The 12,846-nt window shown below is 49.6% G+C and overlaps 1 protein-coding gene across 1 annotated transcript; it reads left to right on the top strand.

Moving 5' to 3' along the window:
- The first annotated feature begins 9,243 nt into the window (after window positions 1-9,243).
- LOC123770908 (polycystin-1-like protein 3) lies at window positions 9,244-10,950 on the top strand. The gene has a single exon (XM_045763085.2). It carries the CDS (start codon window positions 9,244-9,246, stop codon window positions 10,948-10,950), a length of 1,707 nt encoding a protein of 568 aa, XP_045619041.2.
- The last annotated feature ends 1,896 nt before the right edge of the window (window positions 10,951-12,846 follow it).

Below are 12,846 nucleotides of genomic sequence, written 5' to 3'. Positions count from 1 at the left end.
CGTCTCGCTCCTCTCTCCATCTCTCTCATTATAAACGTATATTTATCTCTATATCCAGCGTATCAGTGTAATTAGATGATGATGGTTACACATCATTGAGCAGTTGAAGGTCAGATTGCAGCCCCCCCCACCCATCCCACCAATAGAGAGAGAGTGACAGCAAAATAATTACGTCAATAAGGAATATGACATTCTTACATGTAGACTTATACAACGTTACTATCTACACTACACCTCCAAACATGATAGTACTACACCACCGAACATGATAGACTACACCTCCAAACATGATAGTTTTACATCCCCGAACATGATCGTATCCCCTAACCTTACGGGCCTGACAGCCGAGTGGACAGGTTCGGGATTCGTAGTCCTGAGGTTCCAGATTCGATCCTCGGTGGAGGCAGAAACAAATGGTCAGAATTTCTTTTACCCTTATGCGCCTGTTCACCTAGCAGTAAATAGGTACCCGGGAGTTAGACAGCTGCTACGGGCTGCTTCCTGGAGGTGTGTAACATAAAAGGAGGCGTGGTCGAGGACCGGGCTTCGGGGATAATAAAGCCCCGAAATCATCTCAAGATAACCACAAGATACCCCTCTCCCCTTCACCACACCCCCACACCCCCTCTCTCCCCCCTTCACCACACCCCCACACCCCCTCTCTCCCCCCTTCACCACACCCCCTCTCCCCATCATTTGTTCATTATCTTTTCCTTAAAACTTTTCCCCCCTCTTCCTCTTCTCAATACGACACCTCATCAAAACCTCCCTCCCTTCCTCCCCTTGCCATTCCTACCCCCCCCCCCCCCCGTCCCACCAGCCAGAGGCACCTGTGTCACGCAACAGGTCCTAACCCGCCAAACACACACCTAAACTACGACGTTGCTACAACGTTCGAACAAGTTTTAACACCACCTAACCAGTTATAACAACCAATATAGCAAGTTGTAACACCGTTCTAATACGTCATAAACACGTTAAGCCAAGATGTAACAACTTTATTACAAGTTGTAACAAGCGGAAAATAGAGACAGTTTCGGTTTGTGTTTCCAGGGACACCCCCATCCCCCACCCAACCCCACACCCGACATACACAGAGAAAGAATACAAGAGGAGGAAAAGAGATAAGAGTAAAGGGGAGAAAGATGAAGAGGAATTGGAAAGGAACTTTCCCCCTCCCACACCTGTCCCTCTCCTCTCTTTCAATAACCAGTCGTGACTATGACGGGAGAGGAGATGGTGTGGGAGGGAAGTGGGGGTAAGGCTGGGAGGGGGTGGGAGGGAGTGCCTTGATTGTCAACACCACTAACTGCCTTGATCAGAGGCGCCATTGTTACCCTCGTGCTGGGCCACCTGAGGCCTCGCCCCGCTCACACGCGTCTTCACTCTAGACTTTATACATAAAGTCTTCTTTCAAACATGGCCAATGTTTAGTTCAACTGTAATGCAACCCCATACCCGTCCTGTGAGCGGTAGTGTCCCCATACCCGTCCTGTGAGCGGTAGTGTCCCCATACCCGTCCTGTGAGCGGTAGTGTCCCCATACCCGTCCTGTGAGCGGTAGTGTCCCATACCCGTCCTGTGAGCGGTAGTGTCCCATACCCGTCCTGTGAGCGGTAGTGTCCCCATACCCGTCCTGTGAGCGGTAGTGTCCCCATACCCGTCCTGTGAGCGGTAGTGTCCCCATACCCGTCCTGTGAGCGGTAGTGTCCCCATACCCGTCCTGTGAGCGGTAGTGTCCCCATACCCGTCCTGTGAGCGGTAGTGTCCCTATACCCGTCCTGTGAGCGGTAGTGTCCCCATACCCGTCCTGTGAGCGGTAGTGTCCCCATACCCGTCCTGTGAGCGGTAGTGTCCCCATACCCGTCCTGTGAGCGGTAGTGTCCCCATACCCGTCCTGTGAGCGGTAGTGTCCCCATACCCGTCCTGTGAGCGGTAGTGTTCCCATACCCATCCTGTGAGCGGTTGTGTTCCCATACCCGTCCTGTGAGCGGTTGTGTTCCCATACCCGTCCTGTGAGCGGTAGTGTCCCATACCCGTCCTGTGAGCGGTAGTGTTCCCATACCCGTCCTGTGAGCGGTAGTGTCCCCATACCCGTCCTGTGAGCGGTAGTGTCCCCATACCCGTCCTGTGAGCGGTAGTGTCCCCATACCCGTCCTGTGAGCGGTAGTGTCCCCATACCCGTCCTGTGAGCGGTAGTGTCCCCATACCCATCCTGTGAGCGGTTGTGTTCCCATACCCGTCCTGTGAGCGGTTGTGTTCCCATACCCATCCCGTGGGAAGCAGTGGATCCATACCCATGCTGTGGACGAGAGAGTATCCCAAACGCATCCTTTGGGAGGTAGTGTACCCCATACCTATAATGTGGACGGTGGAACCCAATACCCATCCAGTGGACGGTGGAACCCAATACCCATCCAGTGGACGGTGGAACCCAATACCCATCCAGTGGACGGTGGAACCCAATACCCATCCAGTGGGCGGCTGTCCACCAACATACCAATCCATTGGCGGTTGTGTATCAACATACCCATCCAGTGGCCAGTAGTGTACCAATCATCCCATCTTCAGACCTAGTCCATTCCATCCAGCGGTCGACCCCAAAGATGCATTCAGAAATTTTAACATGCTGTTCATTCAAAATAGGAATTTTCTCAAATATAAATTAATATTATTTGATATTACGATACTGTACATATTTAGGCATTGTTTAGGGTAGGTGTTTAGGTTCTGTTGGCGATTATTTGTATTTGTAGTACGTGGGTGAAGCATTTACAGCGTTGTGGTTCGAACAACCTTCGTCGGTGAGGCACTTGTTCCAGAAGTGCATGGCGGGTGCATGGAATGGACTTTGGGTTTTTGTTTATGAAGACGGGCTGGATATTAAGACTAAACCACACACCAGAAAATGAGAAGACGACGACGTTTCGGTCCGTCCTGGACCATTATCAGGTCGATTGTCTACAGAATGGATCTTAATGAATGGATCTTGGGAGTCGGCCGCCGCTTTAACCAGCCTAGCCTGCTAACAGGTTACACAGATCGTGCTATAGCCAAAGAGCTTCAGTTCAATCTTCACGAATTTAGCATCCCGTCTTCTAAACGAAGACCCAAAGTTCATTCCATGCACCCGCCAAACCCCGCTGTTTATGAATGAAAAACGGTTTACACTCGACTCACAACTGATGACGTTTGGACGCTTCCGAAACAAGTGCTTCACTGACGACTTTTGTTCGAACCACAACACTGTAAATGCTTCAGCCACGTACTGCAAATACAAATAATCGCCAACAGAACCTAAACACCTAACCTAAACAATGCCTAAATATGTACAATATTGAAATATCATATAATATTAATTAATAATTGAGAAAATTCCTATTTTGAATGAACAGCATTATAAAATTTATGAATGCGTCTTTGGGATCGACCGCTGGATGGAATGGACTGTCTGAGGACGGGTTGGGAATTAGAGAGAGTTCAAGAACTTTCCAAGAGAGAGGGGGGAGTGAGAGAGAGAGAGGGGGGAGGAAGAGAGGGAGAGAGGGGGGAGGGGAGAGGGGGGAGTGGGAGAGGGGGAGGGGAGAGGGCGGGGGGAGAGAGACTGCACATTGCAAATCGGACAGGCTTGCAAATGGGAGGCAAAACTAGAGTTCATAGCCAGGAAACTTACAGCTAAACGGCGCATCTCACACCTCTTTGACACCAAAGGCGGCAAAACCTTATATGAAGCACAAGTTCGCTCCCATCTAGAGTATGCAGCCCTTTCCTGGATCCCCCCCCCCACCCCCATCATTCATCACACTGTTGGACAAAGTGGAGAGACGGGCAAGAAGGCTTATCTCTAGTCTTGACCAAGTCTGGCTATTATAAGTAACATCTTTATTGACAAAATTAATTACAATTTTACCTAATCTGAGGATTTCAATTAAATCTTAATAAAGTGAGGATAATGATGGCATTCACTGTCACAGAGGACAGAGGGTCATACACAAGACAATAGGTCTAAACTGTAGGCTGAAGCACATATATATCACGGTTACAACCAATATTTTAATGTATGAATATGTGAAAACAACTTTCTGTTGTGCACTGCCACACAAGGGCAGGGATGGGTTCATAAGTGATGCAGTTCAGAACATAAATAAAATTGTTCTTCATTCTTTAAAATGGACAAGCAAATTTTGGATAAATTGTTAGGATGTCGTCCAGAACACCTGAGTCAATGAAATAGTTAGACAGTTGGTGGTACAAGAGGCCAGGAAGTCTAAAAGTCTTTTACGGTTTCACATTCAACAATAGACAGACATTCTAGTGAATGCATTAAAGGTTTGTCACGGAGTTTACAATCTGAATACTCTGGTAGTGGCTCAGCCTCACTAACCTGCCAGATGTGTCTATAGCCAAGGTGAATTCGCGCAATGACTACATCACATTGCCTGGTCCGGTTACTGTGCTGACCATACAAATACCTATTATTACAAAACTTGTCATAACTTTTAATGCTGCAGCTTTCAGGTCTCTGGGCATTGCTTAGTTCTTTTAAATCTGAATTAATTTCTTCAATTTGTATGTTACTAATAATTGCATTAGATAGTCCAAAGTCATAATCATTGTTTTCTTTCCTGCAAGCCTCATTGGCCAATCGATCTACAAAGTCATGTTTTCCAACTCCAACATGGGATGGGATCCACACAAATTTTATACAATAGTTATTATCATTGCCAAAAATTACATTCCATTTAATATTACAAGCTGCTTCCGACATACATTGTGATGGGTTATTTATGGACTGCAGAGCACTTTTAGAGTCACAGAATATCACTCCACCACCATTGAGCTTAAGGTACTCAGTGGCTAGATAAATACCCAAGAGCTCAGTGTGTGTCGTGCTTGCCCAGTTGTTCAGCTCTGTGTACTAGACATAATCATTTCATACCCTTTATATATTGCACATGCACAACCTGTTCTGCCAGTGCCTAACTGCACAGAACCATCAGTAAAGTTGCGGAAGTAAAGCACCATCAGAGGTGCGGAGCCATCAAATATTCCATAGGCTGAATGGAATTTTAGGTCCTTTCTCATGTTAACAATTCTGACAGTTCTAGGATATAATACTTGTAGCCTTGGTTTACTGTGTGCCATAATACGAATATCATCAGCATAACATATAACAGTTTTATTAGGTTGTACAGGTATGTTATGGATAAGTTTGTGCACAAGTATATTAAAGAACATAGGGCTTGGGATACGACCTTGAGGTGTGCCTAGTTCGAATGCATCTGTTCTTGTACTTTTAACTCCTTAAAATAGGACACAAGCCCGCCTGTTGGATAGGTAACTCTGTATCAACTCAGAAGATTACCTTTGATTCCAAATTCAGCAAGTTGCTCAAATATTATTTCGCCACTCGCTACATCGAATGCTAACTTTAAGTAAAAAAAAAAAAGGCTCCCTGTATCCCATCCTGGGAGTGTACAAAATATTTAGCAAAGCACGTTTGTGTGCTACACTTGGGCATGAACCCATATAGGTTCGGAGCCAGTTTTTCTTTGACCTGAATCATGAAACGATTAAGAACAATTCTCTCCAAGACTTTACACATGCAAGATGTAAGGGAAATGGGTCTGAATTTTTGAGAGTTAGATTTAAGAATTGGTACTATGAGACTGTGTTCATTTCTTTGGCAAGATACCTTGTGAAAGGCTCATTTGATAGAGGTTAAGCAGAGGGTGGCTAGGGACATCATTCAGTAAGCTCAAGATGTTATAAGTTATACCATCCTCACCAGGGGCAGTTTGTTTAGGTTTCCTTAATGCTGATGTCAATTCAAAAGGGATTATAGCAAACTGAACCGTTAAATCTGCTGAGGAACGTGCCATTTCAATATTAAAAATTCTGTTAATGTTGGTATTGTTTAAATGCTGCTGTATATCTGGGGGCAAGGAAGAAATTTATGACACACTAGACCATTGAGCTAAGAGCATGTCAGCATATTCTGCAGGAGTATGATGAAGCTGAACTGGGGCTGAAGGTTTGGTAATGTTTTTAATTTTATTCCACATTTCCGATAATTTTGTGGTTCTATTGATACCTTGTAGGAATTGTTCCCAATGTATGTAATAAATAAATAAATAAATGTTTATTCAGGTAAAGTACATACATACAAGAGGTTTTACAAAAATTGATATATTTATAGATAGAGCTAGTACATACAATGCCTAAAGCCACTATTACGCAAAGCGTTCGGGCAGGTCCTTAACGTCACCCTTAAGCTCCCGAAAATCTCTGTTGGCATTGAGGAATGCAAGTAAATTGTCAGCTGTTTGTCTCGTTTATAAGAGCCAGCAGCTGAAGCACTTTAGCTCGCTCTGCAATAATAATAGGATCCTCTGTCCATGAAGAAGAACGAGTGTTCTTTTTTTTCCTTAATTTAACCCAGGTATCATAATAACCGGTAATGATACTGACAAGATCATTGTAAAAGTGGTCCACTGATACAGGTGAATATCCAGTGTACCACTTATGTACATAAGCCTTAAAGTGTGGTTTAAGATTGTGTGGACTATTAATTCTAACCCTAGGATGAGGATTGGACCTAATATCCGCTACATTGTATTCACAATATATTGCAAAATGATCACTTACTAGTTCTGGGATGAGCTTAACGTTGACGTTGCTATATGCTAGGCTGTATCCAATCACATAATCTAGCCTACCCCCCAATACATGAGTCTGTTTATCAGTATCATACACAGTAATATTATGAATAGTAAGATATTTCAAGAAGACGCTTCCATTATTGTTACACTGAACGTCACCAAGAGCAGTGTGACGAGCATTAAAGTCACCCATACATAACATAGCTGTGTTACCTGTAGGTGTCGGTAGCAGGTCTGCTTTAAGTACACTACATCCTCCATATATGTTATACAGTAGGAAATGCCTATTTGCAGTTTGTAATTTGAATTTTTGATAATGTATACTATCACTCCTGTGATTTTTAATTAGATTACTTATTAATCCACTCTTAACATACGTGAGTAAACCAGTTCCAATACTGTTGTTGTATGCTATATACCCAGGTATCCTGGGTGGGACCTTCTTGATAGTTGTGGACGTATATGGTTCCTGTAAACACATCACATCCACGTCTCTCATTTTAGCATACAATATTACCTCATTTATCCGAAAATAAACACTTCGAATGTTCCAAGAAAGAAATTTAATTGTTTTTGTTTGATGAGCCATGGTTAGGTATCAAGGGAATTAAGGTAACATTTAAGCTTGTTAAACACTTGTACATCATAACCAACTTTGTCTCGTGTGTACTGAGTAATATTACTTTTGCTTAGGATGCATTTCACCAGAGTAGCAGTTGGTGTTTTCCTAAACGCTCTATTTGTAACCACCTCAAGGGTTTCATCATGATCTAGTGGGGGGTGTCAGTGAGGGATCAATGACTAACACCATTTCCCATGGAGATTTACACTCATGTACTGTAGGGTTGGGTGGAGTAGCCTCAACAGCTGCAACATTACCACTCGCATCACTACTGGTGCTGGGAGTATTTACACTATCACTATCGCTGGCATGACTCACCACCACTATCACCGGCCAGATTTGTCTCTAATGTTTTTATTTTAATTTCCAATTCAATAATTTTCTCTTTAAACCAGTCAATTTCTTCTGTATCTTTGCTTGTTTGCTTTGCTTCCTGTTGCGAGGTTCACCGTCCTTATATATTCGTCTTGCCTTGTAGATCCTTTCAAGATTATAAGCTCTATCAACAGGAAACTCTTTGGGAAAACTGGTAACAAGATATTCCTTAAATTTTGTAAGGCGATTGATGATGTCTTCTCTGGTAAGATTACCAATCGTACCTTCAACCAGTCGAGTGATGATATCTTCTTGCTTGCGTGACACATAGATGTAAAGGGATGTTACCCCAAGGCCGACTAAATCGAGTACTATTTTGGAAAAATCTTTAGAAAGTCGTTCGAACCATATCACTTTATCGTGGGTGGTTGTTCCAGCTGGGAATGCCAGGCGCACACAGTCAACGCGGGGAGCAAGAGGACCCCATCAGCAGTCCATTCTGCACATTCAGAATTTCTTCTTGCATTCCGTGATTGTGGGGAAGGAGGGCCCAAGGACTATTTTATACACGAGGGGAATCTGGGGCCAGGTACACCACAGCGACCCAGTGCCTTCCCACCAGTCCCCTGGCTCCGGGGAGAACTCCCCCAAGTCTGGTGGGAACGGTCTGAACCTAAGAGCCAGCAATACCGTCGTGACGTTGGTGGTCATACTGTTATATACACGGCCAACATTCTCAAACTTCCGAACCTGACCCAACTCCGTGGACAACCAGTAGTTGCCACCCGTAGCACTAGGCTCTCAACCTTTAATACTGGAAATGCCTTTCTCAAGAACATCACTCCAGCGATCATTCACTCCTAGGCTGACTCGCAACTGGAACTTATTCAATTAGCAGCTTGATAAACGGGAGAGCAGGTCAATTGATCACATGAAGGCTGTGGCACAGCTGGCTACAGGCTCATCCTGTTCCTTATATGAATGATAATTAATGAATAAAGGTTATTTTTAATGGTGCATATAATAGGCTCATAAAATTAGTGAGTTCCTATGAACAGGCTTCAGATGAGCTGAGAGAGGATAACAGGTCTTGCTTGTAGTTTCACTAAGCACGTTATACGACAGTCCTTATGAACCCTAGTCTTTGTTTACAAAAAATAATAAAAGAAGGGAGAGGGAGATGGGGGGGGGAGAGAGGGAGAGAGAGAGAGAGAGAGAGAGAGAGAGAGAGAGAGAGAGAGAGAGAGAGAGAGAGAGAGAGAGAGAGAGAGAGAGAGAGAGAGAGAGAGAGAGAGAGAGAGAGAGAGAGAGAGCGCAAGCATCTATTACTACACATCATCCTCACTTTCTCCAGCGTGAAAGGAATGTGGGAAAAGTTAGGGTGGAGCCAGGTCCTGCGGCTGCCGTATTGACGTCTATATTGGAGCAGGTTCGTATCTTGCGGTACGATCGTTTGTTCTTGTTTGTGTGTATGATGCGTGTGTATTGGTCTGCAGGGCCGGGCACCAGCTCATGGGCCACGCCTTTTCACCTGTCGTTCGTCTAATACTACGACTCACGAACTATAGCCTCAATCATATCCACTTTAAAACTTATCCTCTCCTGAAGCTCATTCCATTTGTCCAGTAATTATAGGTTAACAATGATGTGTTTATGCTGGTTGTCCAGGGTGGCTCCACCCGCCCAGGGTGGCTCCACCCGCCCAGGGTGGCTCCACCCGCCCAGGGTGGCTCCACCCGCCCAGGGTGGCTCTATCCGCCCAGGGTGGCTCTATCCGCCCAGGGTGGCTCTATCCGCCCAGGGTGGCTCTATCCGCCCAGGGTGGCTCCGCCCGCCCAGGGTGGCTCCGCCCGCCCAGGGTGGCTCCGCCCGCCCAGGGTGGCTCCGCCCGCCCAGGGTGGCTCCGCCCGCCCAGGGTGGCTCCGCCCGCCCAGGGTGGCTCCACCCGCCCAGGGTGGCTCCACCCGCCCAGGGTGGCTCTATCCGCCCAGGGTGGCTCTATCCGCCCAGGGTGGCTCTATCCGCCCAGGGTGGCTCCGCCCGCCCAGGGTGGCTCCGCCCGCCCAGGGTGGCTCTATCCGCCCAGGGTGGCTCCACCCGCCCAGGGTGGCTCTATCCGCCCAGGGTGGCTCCGCCCGCCCAGGGTGGCTCCACCCGCCCAGGGTGGCTCCACCCGCCCAGGGTGGCTCCACCCGCCCAGGGTGGCTCTATCCGCCCAGGGTGGCTCCACCCGCCCAGGGTGGCTCTATCCGCCCAGGGTGGCTCCGCCCGCCCAGGGTGGCTCTATCCGCCCAGGGTGGCTCTGCCCTCCCAGGGTGGCTCCACCCGCCCAGGGTGGCTCCACCCGCCCAGGGTGGCTCCGCCCCCCCAGTGTGGCTCCGCCCGCCCAGGGTGGCTCCGCCCGCCCAGGGTGGCTCCGCCCGCCCAGGGTGGCTCCGCCCGCCCAGGGTGGCTCCGCCCGCCCAGGGTGGCTCCGCCCGCCCAGGGTGGCTCCGCCCGCCCAGTGTGGCTCCGCCCGCCCAGGGTGGCTCTATCCGCCCAGGGTGGCTCCACCCGCCCAGGGTGGCTCCGCCCGCCCAGGGTGGCTCCGCCCGCCCAGGGTGGCTCCGCCCGCCCAGGGTGCCTCTACCCGCCCCAGGGTGGCTCCACCCGCCCAGGGTGCCTCCACCCGCCCCAGGGTGGCTCCGCCCGCCCAGGGTGGCTCCGCCCGCCCAGGGTGGCTCCGCCCGCCCAGGGTGGCTCCGCCCGCCCAGTGTGGCTCCGCCCGCCCAGGGTGGCTCCACCCGCCGCAGGGTGCCTCCACCCGCCCCAGGGTGCCTCCACCCGCCCCAGGGAGCCTCTACCCGCCCCAGGGTGCCTCTACCCGCCCCAGGGTGCCTCTACCCGCCCCAGGGTGCCTCTACCCGCCCCAGGGTGCCTCTACCCGCCCCAGGGTGCCTCTACCCGCCCCAGGGTGCCTCTACCCGCCCCAGGGTGCCTCTACCCGCCCCAGGGTGCCTCTACCCGCCCCAGGGTGCCTCTACCCGCCCCAGGGTGCCTCTACCCGCCCCAGGGTGCCTCTACCCGCCCCAGGGTGCCTCTACCCGCCCCAGGGTGCCTCTACCCGCCCCAGGGTGCCTCTACCCGCCCCAGGGTGCCTCTACCCGCCCCAGGGTGCCTCTACCCGCCCCAGGGTGCCTCTACCCGCCCCAGGGTGCCTCTACCCGCCCCAGGGTGCCTCTACCCGCCCCAGGGTGCCTCTACCCGCCCCAGGGTGCCTCTACCCGCCCCAGGGTGCCTCTACCCGCCCCAGGGTGCCTCTACCCGCCCCAGGGTGCCTCTATCCGCCCCAGGGTGCCTCTATCCGCCCTAGGGTGCCTCTACCCGCCCCAGGGTGCCTCTACCCGCCCCAGGGTGCCTCTACCCGCCCCAGGGTGCCTCTACCCGCCCCAGGGTGCCTCTACCCGCCCCAGGGTGCCTCTACCCGCCCCAGGGTGCCTCTATCCGCCCCAGGGTGCCTCTATCCGCCCCAGGGTGCCTCTACCCGCCCCAGGGTGCCTCTACCCGCCCCAGGGTGCCTCTACCCGCCCCAGGGTGCCTCTACCCGCCCCAGGGTGCCTCTACCCGCCCCAGGGTGCCTCTACCCGCCCCAGGGTGCCTCTACCCGCCCCAGGGTGCCTCTACCCGCCCCAGGGTGCCTCTACCCGCCCCAGGGTGCCTCTACCCGCCCCAGGGTGCCTCTACCCGCCCCAGGGTGCCTCTACCCGCCCCAGGGTGCCTCTATCCGCCCCAGGGTGCCTCTACCCGCCCCAGGGTGCCTCTACCCGCCCCAGGGTGCCTCTACCCGCCCCAGGGTGGCTCCACCCGCCCCAGGGTGGCTCCACCCGCCCAAACCACAAGAGGTGCGGCTGGCAACATCTTAGAGATGGTAGATAAGTTAGAAGTGGCTGGTGAATCCGCTGCTAGTATTTTTTTTTAAATTTTGCCCCTAGGGCTGAGTTTATTGGGCAGCGCCACTCATCCAGTGAAAGGACACACCGTCAGAGCAGCATGTACTACACTCCCCAATAGGAAGAAAACCCGCTGGGTTGTTCATCCTGTCTCTTGTACCCAGACACAGCTGGGACTTGCTTAACTGTCTCAAGTGAACAGCTCCTGAAAACAAGATGATTAACATCTGTCAACCCTTAAAATCTTACGTTATCTTGTGGGTGTAAAATGGGGGAATTATTTAAGAACAGTATCTATATTTGACAGTGTTTTCCTAACTCAAACAATGTGGGGTTTATTATTCTACACATATTTCTAATGTCTCTGAGGTGTTCACATTCACCTATATAGTGATCAAGGCGGTGTCCGTCACTCTCATCACAGATTCTGCAACTTCGCTGCTCAACTGTTATTTCCATCTCGAATCTCCATGGATATTTGTATCCAAGGCGGATTCTCGTTATTACTAATTCTCTCCCGCGGCCACCTCCTCTTCGTCCATTATGATTGGGATTGCCAGCTGCAACCATGTTGTGCCATCGGACAAATTCGCTGATTTGTTCTATCCTCCTTTCCTTAGTTACCTTGTCACGGTGATGTTGCCTGACAATACCTCTAATTTGTAGAAGAGTCTTGGGTATGAAGTATTCAATATGGTCACCTTCAGCAGCCAGCACATCTGCTCGTTCATTTCCACATATTCCAACATGGGAGGGGATCCACAGACACTTGACGACTTTTTCCTGGTTGGTTAGTACCCTTACAGCTCTCTTAATTTCAGCAAATATGTTACGACACTGGGTTCGTAGCTGGCACCTTAATTGGCACTGCCAAGGAACGCCTCTGTTTACATACTTACAGGTACCATGCACTCTCTGTATTTGTAATGATAGGCCCTGACTGTTTGGGATTATGTGTAGGTTTTTATTAAGTAAATTATAGAATATTAATTGAAAGGTTGGGTTATGAAGGAATTTAAGTATTACACTTATGTTTCACGAGTCCATAAGTGCTCAACCTGGTTGATGGTTCCACTTCCCTGCCAGACGTAGGAATAACGTTGTTGCTCACAGAGCTGGTCCTGCATTGTGCTAATTGAATATTAGTATAAAGTTTGCCCGAAACGCTATGCGTACTAGAGGCTTAGGTATTGTATGTACTACCTCTATCTTTAAATCTAACAGAATGTTTGTACTGTAACGTTGCAACTATGTATGTACTGTTCCAAAATAAATTATTATTATTATTATTATGTAAAGCTAGATACTAGCTTTAGTAG

This window comes from Procambarus clarkii, chromosome 56 (assembly GCF_040958095.1).
Source record: "Procambarus clarkii isolate CNS0578487 chromosome 56, FALCON_Pclarkii_2.0, whole genome shotgun sequence".
Lineage (NCBI taxonomy): Eukaryota > Metazoa > Arthropoda > Malacostraca > Decapoda > Cambaridae > Procambarus > Procambarus clarkii.
The sequence above is the reverse complement of the archived record's forward strand: the minus strand, read 5'-3'. Positions and strand labels throughout refer to the sequence as shown.

Excerpts from the sequence above, each read along its gene's own strand:
- LOC123770908 (XM_045763085.2), top strand. The coding sequence starts at position 9,244 with ATGTGTTTATGCTGGTTGTCCAGGGTGGCTCCACCCGCCCAGGGTGGC.